Raw genomic sequence first — 22112 nt, 5'->3', positions numbered from 1 at the left:
TGTTGAACACCTCCTGTTTTAAGATCCAATTGCCTTCCTTCAGAGTTGTTCGGCTGAGGAAATCCGCTGTCTGGTTCTGATCTCCCTTCAAGTGTGTTGCAGACAGGGACAATATATTGAGTTCGGCCCACTTTAGGATAGCTTCTGCCAGAAGCCATAGGGAGCAACTTCTTGTACCCCCCTGCCTGTTGATGTAGGCTACTGTTGGGGAATTGTCCGAACGGATTCTTACATGTTGTCCCTGAAGTTCCCCCTGAAAGGCTCTGAGCGCTAGTTCTACTGCTCTCAGCTCCCTCCAGTTGGAGGATCTTAGAGCGTCCTCTTTCCTCCAGGTCCCCTGGACCCACTTGGGACCCAAGTATGCTCCCCAACCTGAACCGCTGGCATCTGTTGTGACTGTTCTGGTCACTGGCAGGATCCACTCGAGACCTTGGGACAGATTTGCTCCCTTTCTCCACCACCAGAGTGACCTTTTGACCTGATTTGGGATGGAGATTAAGACATCCAAGGAGGTCTGACTGTGGTCCCAAACCTTCAGAATAAATAACTGAAGAGGACGAAAGTGCAGTCCCGCCCAATGTACTGCCGGAAGTGTGGATGTTAGTAATCCCAATCCTGACATGGCCTCCCTGACTGAAACCTGACTGTTGCTTTGCAACCGCAACATGGTCTTGTCCACCTTTAGGACCTTTTCGGAGGGAAGAAAGACCCTTTGGATCGTTGAGTCCACCACATAACCCAGGAAGGTGACTCTCTGGGCTGGGACTAAACTGGACTTTTCTAGGTTCAGAAGCCATCCCAATTTCTCCAGGATGTCTCTTGCTACCTGAAGATCCTGAACCAACTGATCCGCTGAGGGTGCAAACAGGAGAAGATCGTCTAGATATGCGACTATCGAAAGGCCTTTGAGTCGCAGAAAGGCCAGAACTTCTACCATCACCTTTGTGAAGATTCGGGGAGAAGATGATAGCCCAAAGGGGAGAGCTTTGAACTGCCAATGCATTACCCGATTCCCAGTCCTTACTGCTAGCCTCAGATATTTTTGATGATCCTCGGCTATGGGAATATGCAGATATGCATCCTTTAGATCGATCGATGCCATAAAGCAGTTTGGCGGGAGTAACGCTCTGACCGAATAGATCGAATCCATTCTGAATCTCCTGTACTTGACGGAGACATTCAGAGGCTTCAGATTCAGGATGAGCCTGAATTTCCCTGATGGCTTGCGGACCACAAAGATGTGGGAGTAAAAGCCTCTGTTTGTCTCCGGACCTGGCACCTGGGCAATCACCTCCTGCTCTTCCAATTCCTGTAGAGAAGATAGAAGGGCGGAGGCTTTCTCCCCGCATATTGGTAGGTTGGTAATCAGAAACCTGAGAGGTGGGGGATTTGAGAACTCCAACCTGTAGCCCCGTCTGATGATCCCCAAAACAAATTGATTTGTGGTGATCACCTCCCACTGTGGGAGAAAGGCCCCCAACCTTCCTCCCACTGTTACCGTGTCACTGGGCCTTTTTGGGCTGTTCAGGAGGGCAAAAAATCGCCGCCCCACGCCCTTTCCCTTTAGGTCCCCAGAACTTCTTTTGTTGACCTGCTTTAGGGGTCTCAGATTTCCTCGGAAACTGAAATTTTCTTTTTGGCTGTTGCCCAAATTTTCTTTTAAGGGGAAAAGCCTTCTTTTTATCAGCCGTCCTGTCCAGGACGGCTTCCAGACCAGGCCCAAATAATAAATCTCCGGTAAGCGGTATGCCACAGAGTTTTATCTTAGACGCACTGTCCCCCTGCCATGTCTTAAGCCACAAGGCTCTCCTGGCTGAATTGGTCAGGGCTGAAGATCTGGCGGACATGCGTACTGATTCGGCCGAGGCATCTGCCAGATAGGCCACCCCCTTAAGGACTGTGGGAAAAGAAGCAAGGATAACATCCTTTTCTGTATTAGCCTCGATATGCGCCTTGATTTGCGTGAGCCAAAACTCCATATTACGGGCCACTACCGTGGCTGCCATGGCGGGTTTAAGATTTGTCTGTGATGATTCCCAGGACTTTTTCAAAAGGGAATCCATCCTCTTATCCATGGGGTCAGAGAGTACCCCCATATCCTCGAAGGCCAGATCTGTATTTCTGGATACTTGAGAAAATGCTGCGTCTAGTTTTGGAGTTTTATTCCAAACTAAACTATCTTCATTTGCAAAGGGAAATCTCCTTTTTAGTGCATTAGAGAAAAAAGGTTTCCTCTCTGGGTCCTGCCATTCTTTTTTAATGGCATTGACCAACACATCATGGACTGGAAAAACTTTCTTTTTCTGTTCCTCCAGACCTTTGTACATTTGGTCATGTAATGACAAAACTTTCTTTTCCTCCTGGATACCTAGAGTGGTGTGGATGGCATCTAAAAGTTCCTCCACATCCTCTAGAGAAAGTTTGTACCTTGAGGCTTTGGAGGACTCACCGTCCAGCGCCTCTATATCTGATTCCTCCTGGGAATCAGAAATGGCGCTACCCGCTTCTTCCTCAATTTCCTCCGCTAGACCCTCCGGTTTCTCGCCACTACTAGGGAGAAAATCCGTGGGATTAGGTGAAACAACCTGCTGTGCTGGTGGGACACTGCTTTGGGGCTGGGGCAGTTGAAAGGAGGAAAAAAGAGCCTGAAAGGACTGAAAGGTACTAGAAAGCTCCTTAACTGACGCCGCTAGATCTGCCCCCTGTTCTGCTGTCTGTTCTCTTAATACATCCCCAATACAGCGCTTACAGAGCGTTTTCAACCAGGTTTCCCCTAGTGTTGATCTGCACACAGGGCACTTCCTTTTAGAGCCATGGGCTGATTTGCTTGAGGCTTTCTGAAAAGAGAAGCAAACAAGAGACAGCAGCACATTAGCTGGGGCCCACCAGCAATAACACAGGGATCACCAGGAGTGCCCCCCAGGACCAACCACCACCAGGGTCCCAGAAACTCCCATCCCTACCGACCACCAGGAAGGGAAAACACCCGTGGAGCTAATAGGGTATAGGCAGGTGAACACCACCCCAGGGTTCACTTACCTGCGGCTGGCTGGCGCTTTCTTCGGATGGAGCTGTCCTTGAGACCTCTGTCTCTGACATTGCTGCTCAGCGGAACGGTGGTCTGCTGTCTCCTCTGCTGACGCTTCAGACTGGAGAGACTGCACCAGCCAGCGTGCGTGGTCCGCTTTCCTAGGCCGCGTCCGGAACCGGAAGACGCGGCCTCGTGTGGCTGTCCCGCCCCCAACCGGAACTGACGTTCCTCCGGACCAGCGCGCTCCAAGCTGGCTGCAAAGCAGGGGGGCCTGAGGAAGCCACAGCGCCACCCTAGGCAGAGAAGGTAACGGACCTCCCAGCTTACTCTTTTCCCCAAAGAGACGCTGGGACGCACATGCGGCGCTGCAGGTGACGACACACTAGCCGGCCTGAGCGCCAAATTCAAATAATAAAAAAGGTAAACTCTTTTAGGCAGAAGAACTCAATCTTCTAAGATTTGCCCAATAAGCCTCAGCTTCCACAGCCATCGGCTCCTGGTTCCACAGCGGTGTCTCCCCACCGGAGGAAACACCATAACTGAAGGGCCAGTGGGAGGATGAGGCTTAAATCTCTGATTGAAGGCGGTGTTTCCTGAGAGGGGAGGAGCCGGGATCTCTCTAAGGTGGCTGTCCTGAAAGACGATCCAGGGAAACATGTCACGCTTTAAAATTGTGCACGCCCCTGCAATGGCAACAAACAATGTAAATTTTACTATCCATAGGCGACGTTTTAAAAGCCTTTACAGGTTATCACTTTAGATAAACAGGTCTAGTGCTAGAATTACTGTTCACGGCAACAGGGTTGTCTTAATGAGTGGGCACACCTGGGCACTGCCCAGGGGCCCCAGCTGCATGGGAGACCCCTGCACTTTTCCCAAAGTAGCTGGTCCTTGATCCCACGCTGCCCAGAAATTGGGGGCCCAATGGTGCTGGGGGGATATCTGGGGTGTAGAGGGGTCAGAGTGCTGGGGAGGCATCAGTCTAGCAGATATATTATATGCACAGGACAGCTTTGTCAGTATGTAGTATTTCCCCACTGTTTCTTTGCTGTACAGAATGATTGTTCATGTAGTTAATGCAGAGTTCCACCCAAAAGGGGAAGCTCCACTTGTCTGCCTCCTACCTATTTGATGTCCGTTTACCTGCATTGCCTCAATTGTAGGGGCCCCAGGGCATTACTTTGCCCAGGGGCCCATGATGCTATTAAGATGGCCCTGCACGGCAATACCCCACATGTTTGGGACAATCACCTGTTTGCGTGTGTGCAGGACCAACGTATGGGTTCGCCTTTGGGAGCGAGCTTACATTTTTTTTAACACTTTTATTGCTGTCACAAGGAATGTAAACATCCTTGTGACAGCAATAGGCACGTGACAGTTACTCTTTATGGAAAAATCTGATGTCTATAGGACCCCTAATCCCTTCTCTACCCTTAAAAGCATTCAAAACACCAAAATCAGTATTAACGATTGTTTTTTATTTTATTTTTAAATGGCGCAGTTGGCATTCTGACAAACCAGAAATTATGTCAGTTCATTGCTTCCGGGTTACCATAGCTCAAAGCCAATCAAAGTCAATACAGGCTTTGCTTGGCTGTCCAACCATCTGGCGGACACGTTGGCTGGTCGCTCGGGTCTTCCGGTAGGACGAGAGCCTGAGCAAGTCGCAGAAGGTGGTGGGAGAAGGGGGGAAATCCCCTCCTGTTGCTTGTAAAAGCAATCTAGTAGCTAGTTATCTGCTAGGATTGATTTTACAAAAAAAGCAGACCCCCGACTCTAAAAAACGGTCCCTATATAACCACCCAGAGTCCAGCAACGTATGGGTATGTCGCTGGTCCAAAATTGGATATGGAAAGCAGTACCAATATTATAAAATTAGGAAATCGAGGAACTTTGGTTTTAGAAACAGGTCCTTTTTAGTTCTTGGTTGAGGGGGTTGAGTAGAAGAAGAAGTGTCCTCCCGCAACCCCTCAACCTTAATCTTCACCTGACCCTTCAGCAGACCTGGATTATGGGGGATTTCAGTTAGTACAATAAGGTATTACTTTGCTTGGAAATGTCTCAGACTACATGAGCATAAAACCCTTGCTATCCGGGAAAGAGGGCTTAAAATACAAATATTTTATGGTTGACTAGAGTCTAGCGTTAATTAAAAAATAAGTTATTTTTATACAGGATTTATAGTGTGCCAACAGAACAGCACATTACAACATGAGGGCAGACAGTACAGTTACAATACAGTTTAATACAGGAGTAATTAGAGGGCACTTCTCATTAGAGCTTGAACTCAAAAGAGGAGCTTTATTGTTTGTAAGATGCTTTTCCAAGTGGTTGCAGTCCCAATATTCAGAAGCATTGGGGTTCATTTACTAATGCTTAAGGGCTCTTTTACACGGGCGGCCCGTTCAGGTCCGCCTGCCAGTCTTTTAGGCAGACCTGAACTGGTGCTCCGTGCTCCTCTATGGAGCCGTGGATGTCAGCGGTGACATGCCCGCTGACATCTGACCCGCTCCGATCCGCCAAAGTGTGACGGAGGAAAAATCTACTTTTCCATCCGTCTGACGGATCGGATCGGGTGAACACGGACAGACGGTCCATGTTCATCCGATCCCCCCATAGGGGAGAGCGGAGAAAAGACAGGGCGGTCCCTGCACAGTGTGCGGGGACCGCCCTGTCATCCGCCGGCCCACTGAGCACTGAGCAAGCGGAGGTTCACGGGCAGATCATTACTGATCCGCCCCGTGTGAAAGGGGCCTAAGAGTTCAAAATAAGGCTCACTTCTGCATAGAAACCAATCAGCTTCTAACCTTGGCTTGATCAAATAAGCTTTGGTAATAAAACCTGGAAGCTGACTGCAATCACTTGGAAAAGCAGCTACAAACAAAAAAAAAGCTCCCCTTTAGAGTGCAAGCTCCAGAGTCTGTAGTTTTAAAATCATGTTTGTCAAAGTCAGAGCCAAGTTAGGCTGAATATGTAACATTGAAGGGGCAGGCTAAATCTTATTTTGTGGTTAATTTGGATGTGGTATATTTTATTTGGTGTCATAGTTTACTAACATAAAAGAAATGAAAATGAAAGTTATCATCCCTCCCTCCATAGTTACTTTCTAAAGTATGAAAATATATAGTATAACTGGAAGTACACAGTTTTTGTTAGTTATAAAAGCGCTTAGACCTGGGACCGTGAGTTTTATAAATGGCCAGGACGAGTGGGAGGTAAGACACCACTGTAGCGTTGAGACCTTCAGGGCTTACATCCAAGGGAGCCATAAACCAAGTGACTTAAGCCTAGTACACACTAGTAGATTTTTCATTCAACCCAGCAGGTTGAACGAAAAAAAAAAAACTGACAGCTCAAGAAGAGACACTGTACTGACTGTCTGACTTTAGTACAGCGATCTCTCTTGCTGTTATATTGTGTTCTGACAAGCGGACGCCCCCCCTCCCCGCTAGAACACTCCGGTCAGAGCTCTCAGTCATTGGCTAAGAGCGCTAATCAGGAGATGATCGGCATACCTTTTTCGGTCATGCCCCTTCGACAGAAGCCGGCCAAACGGCCATTTTATGTTGGACTGACTTCTTCAGTACACACGGGCCGTATGTCGGCCACTTTCTATTGAACTGTCCAATAATGCCTGACATTCAGCCCGTGTGTACTAGGCATTAGAAGAAAGTCCACAGGATTGAGGGTTGCATTTTGGGAATTGAATATACAGTGCCTTGAAAAAGTATTCACACCCCTTGACATTTTCCACATTTTGTCATGTTACAACCAAAAATGTAAATGTTTTTATTGGGATTTTATGTGATAGCCCAACACAAAGTGACACACAATTGTGATGTGGAAGAAAAATGATAAATGGTTTTCCAGATTTTTTACAAATATATATCTGAAAAGTGTGGTGTGCATTTGTATTCAGCCCCCCAGAGTCATTACTTTTGTAGAACCACCTTTCGCTGCAATTACAGCTGAAAGTATTTTTGGGTATATCTCTACCAGCTTTGCACATTTAAAGAGTGACATTTTTGCCTATTCTTCTTTGCAAAATAGCTCAAACTCTGTCCGATTGGATGGAGAACGTCTGTGAACAGCAATTTGCAAGTCTTGACACAGATTCTCAATGGGATTTAGGTCTGGGCTTTGACTGGGCCATTCTAACACATGAATATGCTTTGATCTAAACCATTCCATTGTAGCTCTGGCTGTATGTTTAGGGTTGTTGTCCTGCTTGAAGGTGAACCTCTGCCCCAGCCTCAAGTCTTTTGCAGACTCTAACAGGTTTTCTTCCAAGATTGCCCTGTATTTGGCTGCATTCATCTTCCCTTCAACTCTGACCAGCTTCCCTGTCACTGCTGAAGAAAAGTATCCCCACAACATGATGCCACCACCACCATGTTTCACGTTGGGGATGGTGTATTTAGGGTGATGTGCAGTGTACGTTTTCAACCATAGCATTTTGCTTTTAGGCCAAAAAGTAAAATGTTGGTCTCGTCTGACCATAGCCAATCGAAACCAATCCGGGCTTTGTTTGACTGTCCAACCATCTGGCGGACGCGCCAGCTGGTCTATCGGGTCTTCCAGTGGGACAAGAGCCCGAGCAAGTCACGGAAGGGGGAAAATCCCTCCTGCTGCTTGTAAAAGAAATCTAGTAGCTAGTTACTGGAGCTGATCGGCATACCTTTTTCTGTCATGCCCCTTTCGTCAGAAGGTCAGTTTATGTTGGACCGACTGCAATACACACGGGCCGAATCTCGGCCACTTTCTATTGAGCTGGCCAATGCTGCCTGACTCTTGGCCCTTGTGCCCCTCTGTCACGCCATCCCCTATGTGACAAATGGATAGATTCATGCATTGCATTGCATGAATATATCCATGGCCGCCGTTGCCACCCCCTATTCAGGCGCCTGGCTCCTTTTCGAATGCCAGGCGCCTGAATTCCCACAGCAGGGGTGTTTTTTTGAAGCACCTGATTAGAGTCATAGGCTCTAATAGGCTTAAAAAAGGTGGACTTGGAGCATAGAGCATTGCGTTCACAGTCGACCCAGGCGAGTTAGAAAAGCAAATTAATATTATTTGCTTTTCTAACACTAAACCGCCTCTCCGACAATCAGGAGGCGCGGCTCAAATACCGGTAACCTGATTGGCTGAAGGCACAGGCGATCCCATTGGCCAGCTAGCAGAAGCAAAGAAGAGACGCACGGAAGACACAGGAGCCATCCCCTGTCCTGCGCTACCCATCACACAGCTCTCCGCCGGAGGCTGCAATTGATGGGGCACAGTAGCTCCAATTGATGGAGCACAGAGACTGCATTTGATGTTTTTGCATCAGTATTTTTCTGAGTTTTTCAGTTTGTTTGCGCCCCCCTAAAAATGTTGAGCACCAACCGCCACTGATTGGATGACAGAACATATATTAAAGTGTTACTAAACCCAGGACCCTACATTCACTATACTGTATATGGTCTCCCACAGTACACAGAACATGGAAATGCAATTATGGTAGTAAATATAAACTGCTAAATACCTTTTATAATTAGCAGTGTATAGCAGTCTTGTGACTTCTATTAGTGTCCAGCCGAGAACTGGTTAAAGCTTGTAGGAGGAGTCATAATTCTCCTCTTATTGTCCTATAAGGCTGCAAGACCCCTGACTTTCTGTCTGGACAGTGCCGATTGTCCCTGTGCTAATCACATGCACCCCCCCCCTCCAAAAAAAGAAGAAACTCTCTAGCGATACACACCAAACTGAGCATGTGCAGAGTGTCCCCAAAGCTCTGTTCTATCAGGAGATAATTTGGGGACTGTAGAAGAAGGGGATGATCATAATTGTATTTATGAGATGCATTTAATTATTCCAAAACATGCATCAGCGTGAATGTACTATACACAAGGAACATTTAGGAAAGCACTGCTTAATGGAAACATGTACTAAAATAAATAAGAGAGCTGCCAATGCTTCTAAGAACAACACATTTTTGAGAACTATACTATATAGAGATTTACCCGAGCACACATATACACCGTACCCTCGTGTTTATTTCCACAATGTGCTAAATGGGATGGAAATATTGCTATTTTTAGAATGTCTGGCATAGTGTTCCTATACTGTATCTTAGATTAAGTAATGATCTGTTTCACACTGAAACTGGTGTGTGGGAGGGGCTTTATGTCATTTTTGACACTACTAGGTGTGAAATCCTGCATCAGTCTGCACTATATTGTGTGTCTATATGCTTGAGGAGTTCAATTAACCTTTCTCTATATTCACTCAGCAGCAAAAATACTCTTCCTTGGTCTGTGTAGAAATGGATACTGTGTCAGTTTATCATGGGAAGATTAGTCGTGAGATCGGAGAGAAGCTCTTGAGCGAAGCTGAAAAGGATGGGAGTTATCTGCTACGTGACAGTGAGACTGTGCCTAATGTGTATTGTCTGTGCGTCCTGTAAGTACTCATTTAATGGACAGCCATGTGTTCTTTATAGTTATACATTTCTCCAAATGTAATCTAAATGACTAATCACTTAAAGTAAAAAAATCTTCAACATAGTAATCATTTTGCTTTACCTAGGGATGACAAGTATGGTGTGTGCAAAGTTCTCCAGTTTTCCTATTGTTTAGATCCAACTCTAATGCCTTGTACACACGGTCGGATTTCTGACCGTGCAAAAGTCCGCCGTGAGTCCGTCGGAAAGCAAGAGAACAAGTTCTCTATCTGAGGCCTCGTACACACGTCCGAGGAAATCGACGGGCAAAACACATAGTTTTGCTCGTCGAGTTCCTTGTGAAGCCGCCAAGGATCTCGGCGAGCCGAAATTTCACATTGAACAACGAGGAAATGGAGAACATGTTCTCTATTTCCTCGCCGAGATCCTCGTCGGCTTCCTCGGCCAAAAGTGTACACCCGCCCGGGTTTCTCGGCAGAATACAGCTCCGATCGAGTTTCTGGCTGAATTCTGCCGAGAAACTCGGTCGTGTGTACGGGGCCTGAGGCCTGTCGGACTTCTGACAAAAAAAGTCCGATGGAGGCTACACACGGCCGGACTTTTTGAGAAAAAAAGCCTGTCTGACTTTTTTCTCGGAAAGTCCGGCCGTGTGCACGAGGCACAAGAACCTTCTCCAGAGATTTAACCTTACCCTTTCTTCCCTGTCTGGATATAGGATAGTTCTCCACTGGGACCAATTCTGCTGAGGCAGTGAAGGGGCTGGAATGTTGGATGCTTTTTATTTTAAACACTTTATATCCATTGTCATTTGTATAAAAATACATTGATACTTTTGGAAGGTGATCTTTGGACAAGAGTGAACCTGAATTAGGTCACAACTACAAACAACCATTCAACTGGATATTGTGTTTAAATCTGATCTTTGTGCGTCATATAGGATTCCAAAAATGTTGTAAATATCCATAGCAATAAATCATTTGCATTTATATGTGGATACCATTATTTTTTAGGTTTTAACATTTAAGTAAATAGGATTAAAATGATTGAAAAACACACTTAGCTCATGGAGCAATTTTGTCCATGACAAGTTATACTTAAATGAGGTCAGGTCACCTCACTTAACTGGACAGTGAATTGAAAAAAATATATAGATTCATCACCATTCAAGGTTGCCAACTGCAACTTGCAACACAGTCCACATTTGTAGATCAGGTTTACTCACCCCTATGCAATAATATATAAAGAAGCGGATGACTGCACATTGACCAGTCTGTCTAGAAATCAAGACTAGTGAAATTATAAGTAGGACCAGTGAATTCAAGCTTCATGCGCTATGCTGTTAGAAGCCGATTGGCTACCATGCACAGCTGCACCAGATTTAGTAAATCTACCCCAGAGTGACAAGTAGTTGTGTCTGTGCTGTATTTTTATTGACTTGAATAAATGCCTGCCTGCTTGCATCATTCGGAGTCCAGAAATGCTGAAAAAAATGGTCCGCTCACAGTATACAGGCCTCAAAGGCCATGTAAATTAACCATAATAGGCAGGAAAAGATTTTTTTTTTATCATGAAAACCTGTAACTGTCTCTATAAATCAGAAAATAGCTATGCCATGCGACTTCTTCTTTTGTCTCCCACATTATTCAGAAAGTTGTCTGCATTCAATGGTATATGGATACATTTACTTTAAATCACACTGTCCATACTTGGTTAGGGAACATATATAGTTGCAATAAAAACTATGTGAACCCTTTTAGAATGATATGGATTCCTGCACAAATTGGTCATAAAATGTGATCTGATCTTCATCTAAGTCACAACAATAGACAATCACAGTCTGCTTAAACTAAAAACACACACATAATTAAATGTTACCATGTTTTTATTGAACACACCATGTAAACATTCACAGTGCAGGTGTAAAAAGTATGTGAACCCTTGAATTTAAAGTGGAGGTTCCCCCTAAAAAAAATTTCTAACAATACATTCAGAAGACTGATTACACTGCGGGTATGCTGGGGTTTTTTTTTCCCGTACATACCTCGTTATCGCCGTTTCATCCCTCGGCTTCCGGGTATAATTCTTTTGGGTCTGGGCGTTCCTAGTTGATTGACGTTCCTCCGACCGACGCATACTTGACGTCACGACTTTCCGAAAGAAGCCGAACGTTGCTACGCAGGCTTCGTATAGAGCCGACTCTATACGGCGCCTGTGCAATGACGTTCGGCTTCTGTCGGAAAGTCGTGACGCGCAGTATGCGCCGGTCGGAGGAACGTCAATCAACTAGGAACGCCCAGTCCAGCAAGAATCATACCCGGAAGCCGAGGGATGAAACGGCGATAACGAGGTATGTACGAAAAAAAAAAAAAAACCCAGCATACCCACAGTGTAATCAGTCTTCTGAATGTATTGTTAGAATTTTTTTTTAGGGGGAACCTCCACTTTAATAACTGGTTGAACCTCCTTTGGCAGCAATAACTTCAACCAAACGTTTCCTGTAGTTGCAGATCAGACGTGCACAATGGTCAGGAGTAATTCTTGACCACTCCTCTTTACAGAACTGTTTCAGTTCAGCAATATTCTTGGGACGTCTGGTGTGAATCGCTTTCTTGAGGTCACGCCACAACATCTCAATCGGATTGAGGTCAGGACTCTGACTGGGCCACTCCAGAAGGCGTATTTTCTTCTGTTTAGGCCATTCTGTTGTTGATTTACTTCTATGCTTTGGGTCGTTGTCCTGTCATCTTCTGTTGAGCTTCAGCTGGTGGACAGATGGCCTTAGGTTCTCCTGCAAAATGTCTTGATAAACTTGGGAATTCATTTTTCCTTTGATGATTGAAATCCATCCAGGCCCTGACGCAGCAATGCAGACCCAAACCATGATGCCCCCAACACCATACTTCACAGTTGGGATGAGGTTTTGATGTTGGTGTGCTGTGCCTCTTTTTTTCCACACATAGTGTTGTGTGTTTCTTCCAAACAACTCAACTTTGGTTTCATCTGTCCACAGAATATTTTGCCAGTACTGCTGTGGAACATCCAGGTGCTCTTGTGCAAGCTGTAAACATGCAGCAATGTTTTTTTTGGCAGCAGTGGCTTCCTCTGTGGTATCCTCCCCTGAAATCCATTCTTGTTTAGTGTTTTACGTATTGTAGATTCGCTAACAGGGATGTTGGTATATGCCAGAGACTTTTGTAAGTCTTTAGCTGACACTCTAGGATTCTTCTTCACCTAATTGAGCAGTCTGCGCTGTGCTCTTGCAGTCATCTTTACATGACGGCCGCTCCTAGGGAGAGTGGTAGCAGTGCTGAACTTTCTCCATTTATAGACAATTTGTCGTACAGTGGACTGATGAACAGCAAGGCTTTTGGAAATACTTTTATAAAGGTGAAGGGATAGAAGAAATGGAAGATGGCGGATTCAGGGTTAACTGGTTACTGGAAACAGTCTTGCTTCCAATGACAACTTTCTCCGTCACTCTAGCCAGAGTGGGCATAGCACACCCGGATAGGCCTCTCTCACCAGCCCAGCAGCCAAAGTGTCACTCGGAAACTTTAGGGTGAAGCCTCTGCAACAGACCCTCAAAAAGGTGGAGATAGTTTCGGTCCAAAATCCTTCTTAACTGGATTCAGCACCTGGATCTCCTTCAGACAGCTTTAGTTATGTCAGGAACTGATAGGTGACCATCATTCAGCCTCTCAGATACAAAGTGTCCTTCGATGTAGGCCTTCCTGAGACACCAGCCTCATGCTCGGTATTCACCAAACAGGCTCTCCATTGATCGGCTTCCTCCCTGGGGACGGACTGCCCAGGACCACTTGCAACCACTTGCAAGATGCAGACTCAGTCTGCCTACTGAGTCTGCGAGGTAGATTAATGCTCCGGACCAACGTGGCCCCGGAGCTAGGAACACTGCAACACACACACCCAGGAGGGCCACACACGGGGGCGGTGGGACGACTGCCCAGGCGGATGGCGCGGGAACGACGACCTGAACCAATGGCGTCTGCCCCCTAAATACCTCTCCCCAGCATGCACAGCGAGGCGATCAACCCTCCTGATTGGCTGCCGAGGAGAAACATCCACACAACCCTGACCTTACTGCTGCCACCTGTTGTCTGGGGGGGGGGGGGTGAGAGTCCCCAGACAACAAGCATGGGCACACAGTACAGTCAGAGCTAGAGCAGAGGCCCTTAAATTTAGCCAAATAAACATGGTCAGAGGCAACCAACTCTCTGACCCCCTCTAAATTTACAGCAGCACCTGCTATGAAAGTAGCCAGGCGCTACAACTGAATATATTGTCTACGCTAAATGCAGAGTATATATGTATATATAAATATATACTAGGCTGTATATATATATATCAAATACACTGACACTAACTAACCTGCCTAATCTAGCTCAAACTATCTCCGTCCACACACTATACACGGCTGCTATGTAAGCAGCCTTATATAGTGAGGGGCGTGGACTTAATCCCCCTGAGCCATGATTGGCCAAAGGCACCCTGCCTTTGGCCAATTATGTCTCTCTCAGCAGAGTGCGCTGTGGTTGGCCAAAGCATGCAGGTCAGGTGCATGCTTTGGCCAATCAGACTCAAATGCACTGCCATCTCGCAGTGCATTATGGGGCGTTTCACGGCGCTAGCACCTCCCACGAATGCCCCATATGTTCGGTTCGTTATAAAACAAACGAACACCCGATGTTCGAGTCAAACTTACGCTCGTCTCAAACCGCGGGCTCATTCCTATTTGTAAGTAGGATGTTCGTAACTCTGGGACTGCCTGTACATACTATACATTGGTGGTAAAATTCTTTAAAGCCCAGGACCAGACATAATGTTAAGCCCCCACAAGTTTTTTTTTGCTATCAGTGCTCCTAGTGGGGAGATTGCCCTTCACCTTCTGTCAGGAAAGGAAAAATTGAGAACATTCTCCATCGGAAACACATTTTTAGTAGAAAAAGAAAGGGTTAAACTTACACTTCCTGTCCCAGTGACAACCAAGTTATTCTATTTTTAGTATGAGTTTCACAGGGACAGGAAGTGAGGGAACATTTCCAAAATGGGGCAACGGACAGAAATAAAAGCCTGACAGAAAAATAACTTTTTTCCATAATACCTTAAACTAAAAAAGGCTTTTTTTTATTCCCTTGTTTTTTTTTGTGACCAAACAGTGGTTAAAAAATAGTGAAATTGCTAGAAAACTGCTGCCAATATATTTATCAATATTAAAACTTTTCATTAGCTTCCAACAAGTATTTCAAACTCCATGAAAATCCGGATTTCTGGATTTGAACAACCAAACAATCAACAATTAAATGGAATCCATCAAGAATACTTTAATGCAATCAAAAAACACTTGTGACCAATTTACATCCAAGATGTGATTGTTTGGTTACATAAATCTGGGAAATGATCGAAAAAAAGGGTCTGCCAGATTGCTGTGGACCCTTCAGTTACAGCAATCATTTTTGAACACTATCGTAATCTTAGCTACACGCTAAACTGAATAAACCATCACATTTCAAAATAACTCCTTTAAGTAAATCAACCCATACATTGTCACTTGATGCAAACCTGTACATGCAAGTCAGCTATTACTTTGGATCTGTTATAATGAACATAATACATTGGGGGTTATTTACTAAAGAAAAATCCACTTTGCACTATAAGTGCAAACTACAAGTGCACTTGAGATTGCACTGAAAGTGCACTTGGAAGTGCAGCAGCTGTAAATCTGTGGGGTAGATCTTAAATGAGGGGAAGCTCTGCTGATTTTATCATCCAATCATGTGCAAGCTTAAATGCTGTTTTTTTATTTTCCTTGCAAGTCCCCCTCGGATCTACAGCGACTGCACTTCCAAGTGCACTTTCAGTGCAATTTCAAGTGCACTTTGCAGTTGTAGTTTGCACTTGCAGTGCAAAGTGGATTTGCCTTTAGTAAATGACCCCCATTGTGTTAGTATTGTCAGGATTTTAATCTGACCTGAAATACTCTATGTATTTTTTTTTACAGTTTAAAAGTTCCACTGAAAGAGAAACTTATGTTTCTAAGTTTGTCACTGTGCCTCAGTTTGTGCATTTTGATTTGGTGGTTCCTCATTGCTGTCAGGCCCCGTACACACGACCAGTTTCCTCGGCAGAATTCAGCTTCCGACCAAGTTTCTGGCTGAATTCTGCCGAAAAAAACCCGGCCGTGTGTACACTTTCGGCCGAGGAAGCCGACGAGGAGCTCGGCGAGGAAATAGAGAACATGTTCTCTATTTCCTCGTTGTTCTATGGGAGTCCTCGGCGGCTTCAGTGCTGAACTGGCCGAGGAACTCGATGTGTTTGGCACGTCGAGTTCCTCGGCCGTGTGTACGAGGCCTTAGAGTGTGTGACATATTAAAAAAAGGACTAGTTTTAAACTGAGGTTGACCAAAGATGGTTTATAGGTGACTACACAATTTACCCAAGCTTTTAACCATTACAGACCATGAGTAGGCAATACATAGATTTACTCATGAACTGTACAATGCTTTTAAACGTTTTACAACTGACACAGTTTTCCTGCACAGGCCAGTTATTGCCAATGATTGTTGACAAGTAAGGATGAGCTTTGTGTTCGAGTCAAACTCACATTCGACTCGACATCGTATGTTCGACCGTTTGTCGAAATACGAACGTTACGGGCCGTTCACGCCAAATTCGAGTGGCGTGTCACGGCCCATAATTCACTGCGGCATCGCAGTGCATTGCTGGCTGATGATTGGCCAAGCATGCACTATGACCCACATGCTTGGCCAATCACAGCTTGCAAAAAACGGAGAGCCATAATTGGCCAAAGCCAGGGTGGCTTTGGCCAATTATGGCTCAGGGGGTTTAGTACACTCCCCACACTTACCGGAAAATAGGGCGCAAGTTCCGTATTTAGAAAGAACTTGCGCCCTAAGTTACGGTGGCGTAACGTCTGTGGTCCGGCGTAAGCCCGCCTAATTCAAATGGGGATGATGTGGGCGTGTTTTTTTTAAATGAATGGTGACCCCGCGTATTTTACGTTTTTTAAGAACGGCGCATGCGCCATTTGTGAAAGAATCCCAGTGCGCATGCTCGAAATTACGCCGCAAATCGTCATTGCTTTAGACGTGAACGTAACTTACGTACAGCCCTATTTGCGAACGACTTACGCAAACGACGTAAAATTTTCAAAACTCGACGCTGGAACGACGTCCATACTTAACATAGGATACCCCTCATATAGCAGTGGTAACTTTACGCCGGAAAAAGCCTAACGTAAATGACGTAAAAAAATGCCCTGGGCGGACGTACGTTTCTGAATCGGCGTATCTACCTAATTAGCATATTCATCGCGTAAATATACGGAAGCGCCACCTAGCGGCCAGCGTAAATATGCAGCCTAATATACGATGGTGTAAGACACTTACGCCGGTCGGATCTTAGGGATATCTATGCGTAACTGATTCTATGAATTAGTCGCATAGATACGACAACACTGAGACTGAGAGTTACAACGGCGTATCCGGAGATACGCCGTCGTATCTCCTTTCTGAATCCGGGCCACAGTGTGTAGAGGATATATATGCATCCCTGGTGTTGTATATATATTTCTACACTGTATAGTTTAGCTAGATCTGCTCTTCCTAATTTACTGGCAGGCAGGTGATTGTGCTAGCTGCAGTATTCTCACGTGGTGTACTGCCTGTGTCCTCTGCAGTGTGCACCTAAAAGCTACGTGGTGTGTACTGCCCGTGTCCTCTTCAGTTTTCACCTAAAGCTACATGGTGTGTACTGCCTGTGTCCTCTGCAGTGTGCACCTAAAGCTACGTGGTGTGTACTGCATGTGTCCTCTGTAGTGTGCACCTAAAGCTACATGGTGTGTACAGCCTGTGTCCTCTGTAGTGTGCACCTAAAGCTACGTAGTATGTACTGCCTGTGTCCTCTGCAGTGTGCAGGCCATTAGTATGTCTAGAAGGACAACAAGGAGAGGCAGAGAGTCACAAGCCGATAAAAGAGGGCAAGCAGGCTCTGCATCTAGAGGCAACAGTGCTGGTCATGGACACAGTGCATCCACATCAGCACGTGGCCGTGGGACACGCTCGTCCTTTTTTTTGGCAGCTGGCCATGTTGAGCCGCAACATGCCGAAGGACTTGGTAGAGTGGATGACCAAGCCGTCCTCATCCTCCTCATCCTCTCTTACCCAGGCTCAGGGTACTTTGTCTGGCAAAGCAGCTGCCAAGGCGGCCTCTTCCCTCTGCTCAATGGCATCAGTCACTCCTTCCCTAGCCCCACCAACTGTTTGACCATAGTGTTGGGTACATGCTACAAGGCTCCGATGATGGTACACAGCTAGAGGAAGGCAGTAACGTGAGCCCAGAGAGAGGGGGTGCCCAAGAAGGACAGCAATCTGGCAGTCATGTTTCCCCAGCTGCAGCATACTGCCAGGTTTCTACAGTGATGATGAGGGAGGGGATGATGAGGTCACTGACTCTACGTGGGTGCCTGATAGGAGAGAGGAGGAGGCACATCTCCAACGAGGCAGGATGCCCTCCAGGGGCCAGCTTAAGGGCAGCACACCGACTGCATCACAACGCAGAGCTACGCATGTGCAGGGCGCTGCTGTCTCTCAGCGTTATTCCAAAAGTTCTTTGGTGTGGGCCTTTTTTGAGACGAGTGCATCAGATCGCACCGCTGCTATTTGCAACATATGTCTCAAGCGTATCTCGCGTGGCCAAAACATTACCTGCTTGGCCACCACATGCTTGACCAGACATATGTCGACCTGCCATGCAGTTCATTGGCAAGCATACCTGAAAGACCCACACAAAAGAACAAAGCGGACCTCCCCTTGCCCCTCATCAGCTGGGAGCTCCAACCCCACTAGACCCTCAGTCCTCTCTGAAGCCTGCACGGATAGTGTAGAAATAGGTGTGTCACAACCTAGTAGTACATGCGGGAAATCTACTGATGGTAGCAGACAAATTTCCCTGCCCCAGCTGCTGCAGCACCGAAAGAAGTACTCGCCCAGCGGTTGAATGCTAGCTTAGCTAAATTGCTAGCACTTCAAATGCTGCCTTTTCAGTTGGTAGATTCTGCCCCTGTCCGTGAGTTTGTGGAATGTGCGGTACCTCAGTGGCAAGTTCCCAAATGCCACTTTTTCTCATGGAAGGCGATACCGCTCTCTACCGGCATGTGCAAGGCAATGTCCATGCCTCGCTGGACAGGGCGGTCAGTGGTAAGGTGCATATTACCGCTGACTCATGGTCCAGCAGGCATGGACAGGGATGTTACCTATCTTTCACGGTGCATTGGGTGACTCTGCTGGCAGCTGGGAAGGACGCAGGACAAGGTACAGTAGTTTTGGAGGTTGTTCCGCCACCACGCCCCCAAAATGCTACTACTGGTTGTGACACACCTCTCTCCTCCACCCCCTCCTCTTCTTCTTTCTCTGTGGCCCCTTCCTGTGCTGATGTGTTCTTGAAACCAGCGGTTCTCCGTAGGCGTTCAAGGGGCTAAGCAGATACGCAGGCAAAGAGATGCCATGCAGTGCTTGAGCTGGTGTGCTTCGGGGACAGGAGCCACACTGGCCAAGAGGTTCTGTCAGCTCTGCAGTGTCAGGCTCAAAGGTGGTTGACGCCACGCCAGCTTAAGCAGGGTTGTCTTAATGAGTGGGCACACCTGGGCACTGCCCAGGGCCCCAGCTACATGGGGGGCCCCTGCACTTTTTACCAAAGTAGCTGGTCCTTGAGCCCACGCTGCCCAGAAATTGGGGGCCCAATGGTGCTGGGGGGATATCTGGGGTGTAGAGGGGTCAGAGTGCTGGGGAGGCATCAGTCTAGCAGATATATTATATGCACAGGACAGCTTTGTCAGTATGTAGTATTTTCCCACTGTTTCTTTGCTGTGCAGAATGATTGTTCATGTAGTTAATGTGGAGCTCCACCCAAAAGGGCAAGCTCCATTTGTCCGCCTCCTAGATATTTGATGTCTGTTTACCTGCGTTGCCTCCATTGTAGGGGCCCCAGAGCATTACTTTGCCCAGGGGCCCATGATGCTATTAAGACGGCCCTGAGCTTAAGCCAGGAATGGTGGTTTGCAACAATGGCACCAACCTCCTCTCCGCCCTGCGACAGGGACAACTGACCCATGTGCCCGGTTTTGCTCACGTCCTTAACTTGGTGGTGCAGTGGTTCTTGGGCAGGTACCTGGGCTTACAGGATGTCCTGAAGCAGGCCAGGACGGTCATATAATGCCAGTGCTCGGCTGGCAGACCTCCAAAAAGGAATACAACCTGCCCAAGAACCGCCTAATCTGTGACATGCCCACCAGGTGGAACGCTACGTTGTCCATGCTGCAGCTGCTGCACACGCAGCAGAGGGCCATCAATGAGTATCTGTGCCAATATGGCAGCAGGACAGGGTCAGGGGAGCTTGTTTTTTTCCCCACATCAGTGGGCCATGATCAGGGATGCATGCACTGTCCTGTCACCATTTGAGGAGGCCACGAGGATGGCGAGCAGTGACAGTGCATGCATCAGTGAGACTGTCCCTCTTATTCACTTGTTGGATCACACGCTGCATGGAATAATGAACAGGGCCCTTGAGGCAGAACAGAGGGAGGAAGAGGAGGACTTCCTTACCTCTCAAGGCCCCCTTTATCCAGACAGTGTTCCTGCTTGCCCGCCCATAACACAGGAAGAGGATGAGGAGGAGGAGGAGGAGGATTGTGTCAGCATGGAGGTGGAGTCTAGCACTCAGCATCAGCAGCAGTCTTCAAGGGATCAATTACAGTCCCAAGGAACCCATGGACTTGTACATGGCTGGGATGAGGTGGCTGCGGATCATGTCGTCCTCAGTGACCCAGAGGACTCCGCACCGAATGCCTCAGCAAACCTACGTTGTATGGCCTCCCTGATCCTGCAAAGCCTGCGGAAGGATCCTCATATTAATGCTATCAAGGAGAGGGATCATTACTGGCTGGCAACCCTCCTTGATCCATGTTACAAGAGTAAGGTTGCGGACCTTAACTTGCCGGCACAGAGGGAGCAGAAGATGAAACATCTTCGGGAGGCCTTGCAGAAAGGTCTGTGCAACGCGTTCCCAGATACTGGGAGGTTACAAAATCCTGGTCCTGGACAACGTGTTGCTGAGGCTTCGGTCAGTCACAGAAGGAGCGGTGGAAAAGATGGCCGTCTGAGCGATGCGTTCAGACAATTTTTTAGTCCGCAGCCCCAAGGCATGACCGGTTCCAGCAACCATCGCCAGCGTCTGTTTTACATGGTGCGGGAATACCTAGGGGCAAAATCAGACTTGGACACCTTTCCCACGGATAATCCTCTGGCTTACTGGGTCTTGAGGATGGATCACTGGCGAGAACTTGCACAGTATGCAATTGGAGGCTTTGTAACCGATCACAGGGTGCGCCTCTCCACCGACTCGGTCGATCGACTGACCTTCATAAAAATGATTCAGGTTTGGATCACCACCAGCTACCAAGCACCTGATGCTGATGTAACTGAATAATTTTTTTTTAAATGTCAGATCCCTTCAAGACTGCCTATGCTGACGCTGAGTGACTATCCTGTTATGCTGAGTGACTATCATTTTCCTCCTCAACGATCATGCTGATAGCTTGCAAGAACATTTTTGGTTCTGGGCACCGGCATCAGTGGCTAAGGCCCAATTTCTCTGCCCCTGTTCAACAGGGGCATGTAATTACAATTCTTGATCTAATATTTCACAGCAGGGCCCATTCCTGTGCCCACCAAGAGTAACTGTGAGGGCTTACAGAGTTGTGGCACCACCACCACCAACAAAGGCCCAATTTTTCTGCCCCTTTTCAACAGGGGCATGTAATTACAATTCTTGATCTAATATTTCACAGCAGGGCCCATTCCTGCGCCCACCAAGAGTAACTGTGAGGACTTACAGTGTTGTGGCACCAGCACCAAAGGCCCAATTTTTCTACCACTGTTCAACAATGGCATGTAATTACAGTTCTTGATATAATAGTTCACACAACAGGGCGTTCCAGAGCCCACCAAGACTGAGGGCGTACAGTGTTGTGGCAACACCAACACCTAGGGCCCAAATTTCTGCAGAGTATATACAGCAGGCCCCTACTTTCAAACATCCAACTTACAAACGACTCCTACTTGCAAACGGAAGGAGACAACAGGAAGTGAGAGGAAATCTACCCCTAGGAAGGGAAATTATCTTCTATAAGAGGTGTCTCCTGTCCACTGATGCTTTATCACCAATCCTTGTTCCACTAAAAAAATTTTTTTTTCAAAAAATCATTTGTCATTGGGACAGAAAGTGAATTGCAATCTTCTGAACAGATGCACACAGACAGCAAAACAAATGTTACAGGGTTGATAACCCTTCTCTATGTTTTCAGAAAAGCTTAAAAAATAGATTTTATGGCTGGAGCTACACTTTAAAAAAGTACCAGTTCACAATTACAAACAGATTCTACTTAACAACAAACCTACAGTCCCTGTCTTGTTTGCACCACCTATATACTGCTGTTCAAAGTATATAGGGCCAAAGGGGCTTGTAATGACCTGGGGGGAGTTGGGGGAAACCCATGCTATTTTTTTTAATGATTTTCATCCATATTGCAGGGACCAGACATTA

The 22112-nt window shown here is 46.7% G+C and overlaps 1 protein-coding gene across 1 annotated transcript in view; it reads left to right on the top strand.

Moving 5' to 3' along the window:
- Window positions 1-8984: 8984 nt before the first annotated feature.
- Window positions 8985-22112, top strand: part of SH2D1A (SH2 domain containing 1A) — a 31072-nt gene continuing 17944 nt past the window's right edge. The window contains exon 1 of the mRNA XM_040325148.1: window positions 8985-9472. Within this exon, the coding sequence (XP_040181082.1) occupies window positions 9336-9472 (137 nt within the window). The 5' untranslated portion in view covers window positions 8985-9335. The remainder of the gene's footprint in view (window positions 9473-22112) is intronic.

This window comes from Rana temporaria, chromosome 9 (assembly GCF_905171775.1).
Source record: "Rana temporaria chromosome 9, aRanTem1.1, whole genome shotgun sequence".
NCBI lineage: Eukaryota > Metazoa > Chordata > Amphibia > Anura > Ranidae > Rana > Rana temporaria.
Note: the sequence above shows the minus strand (reverse complement) of the source record. Positions and strands in the feature narration are given on the sequence as shown.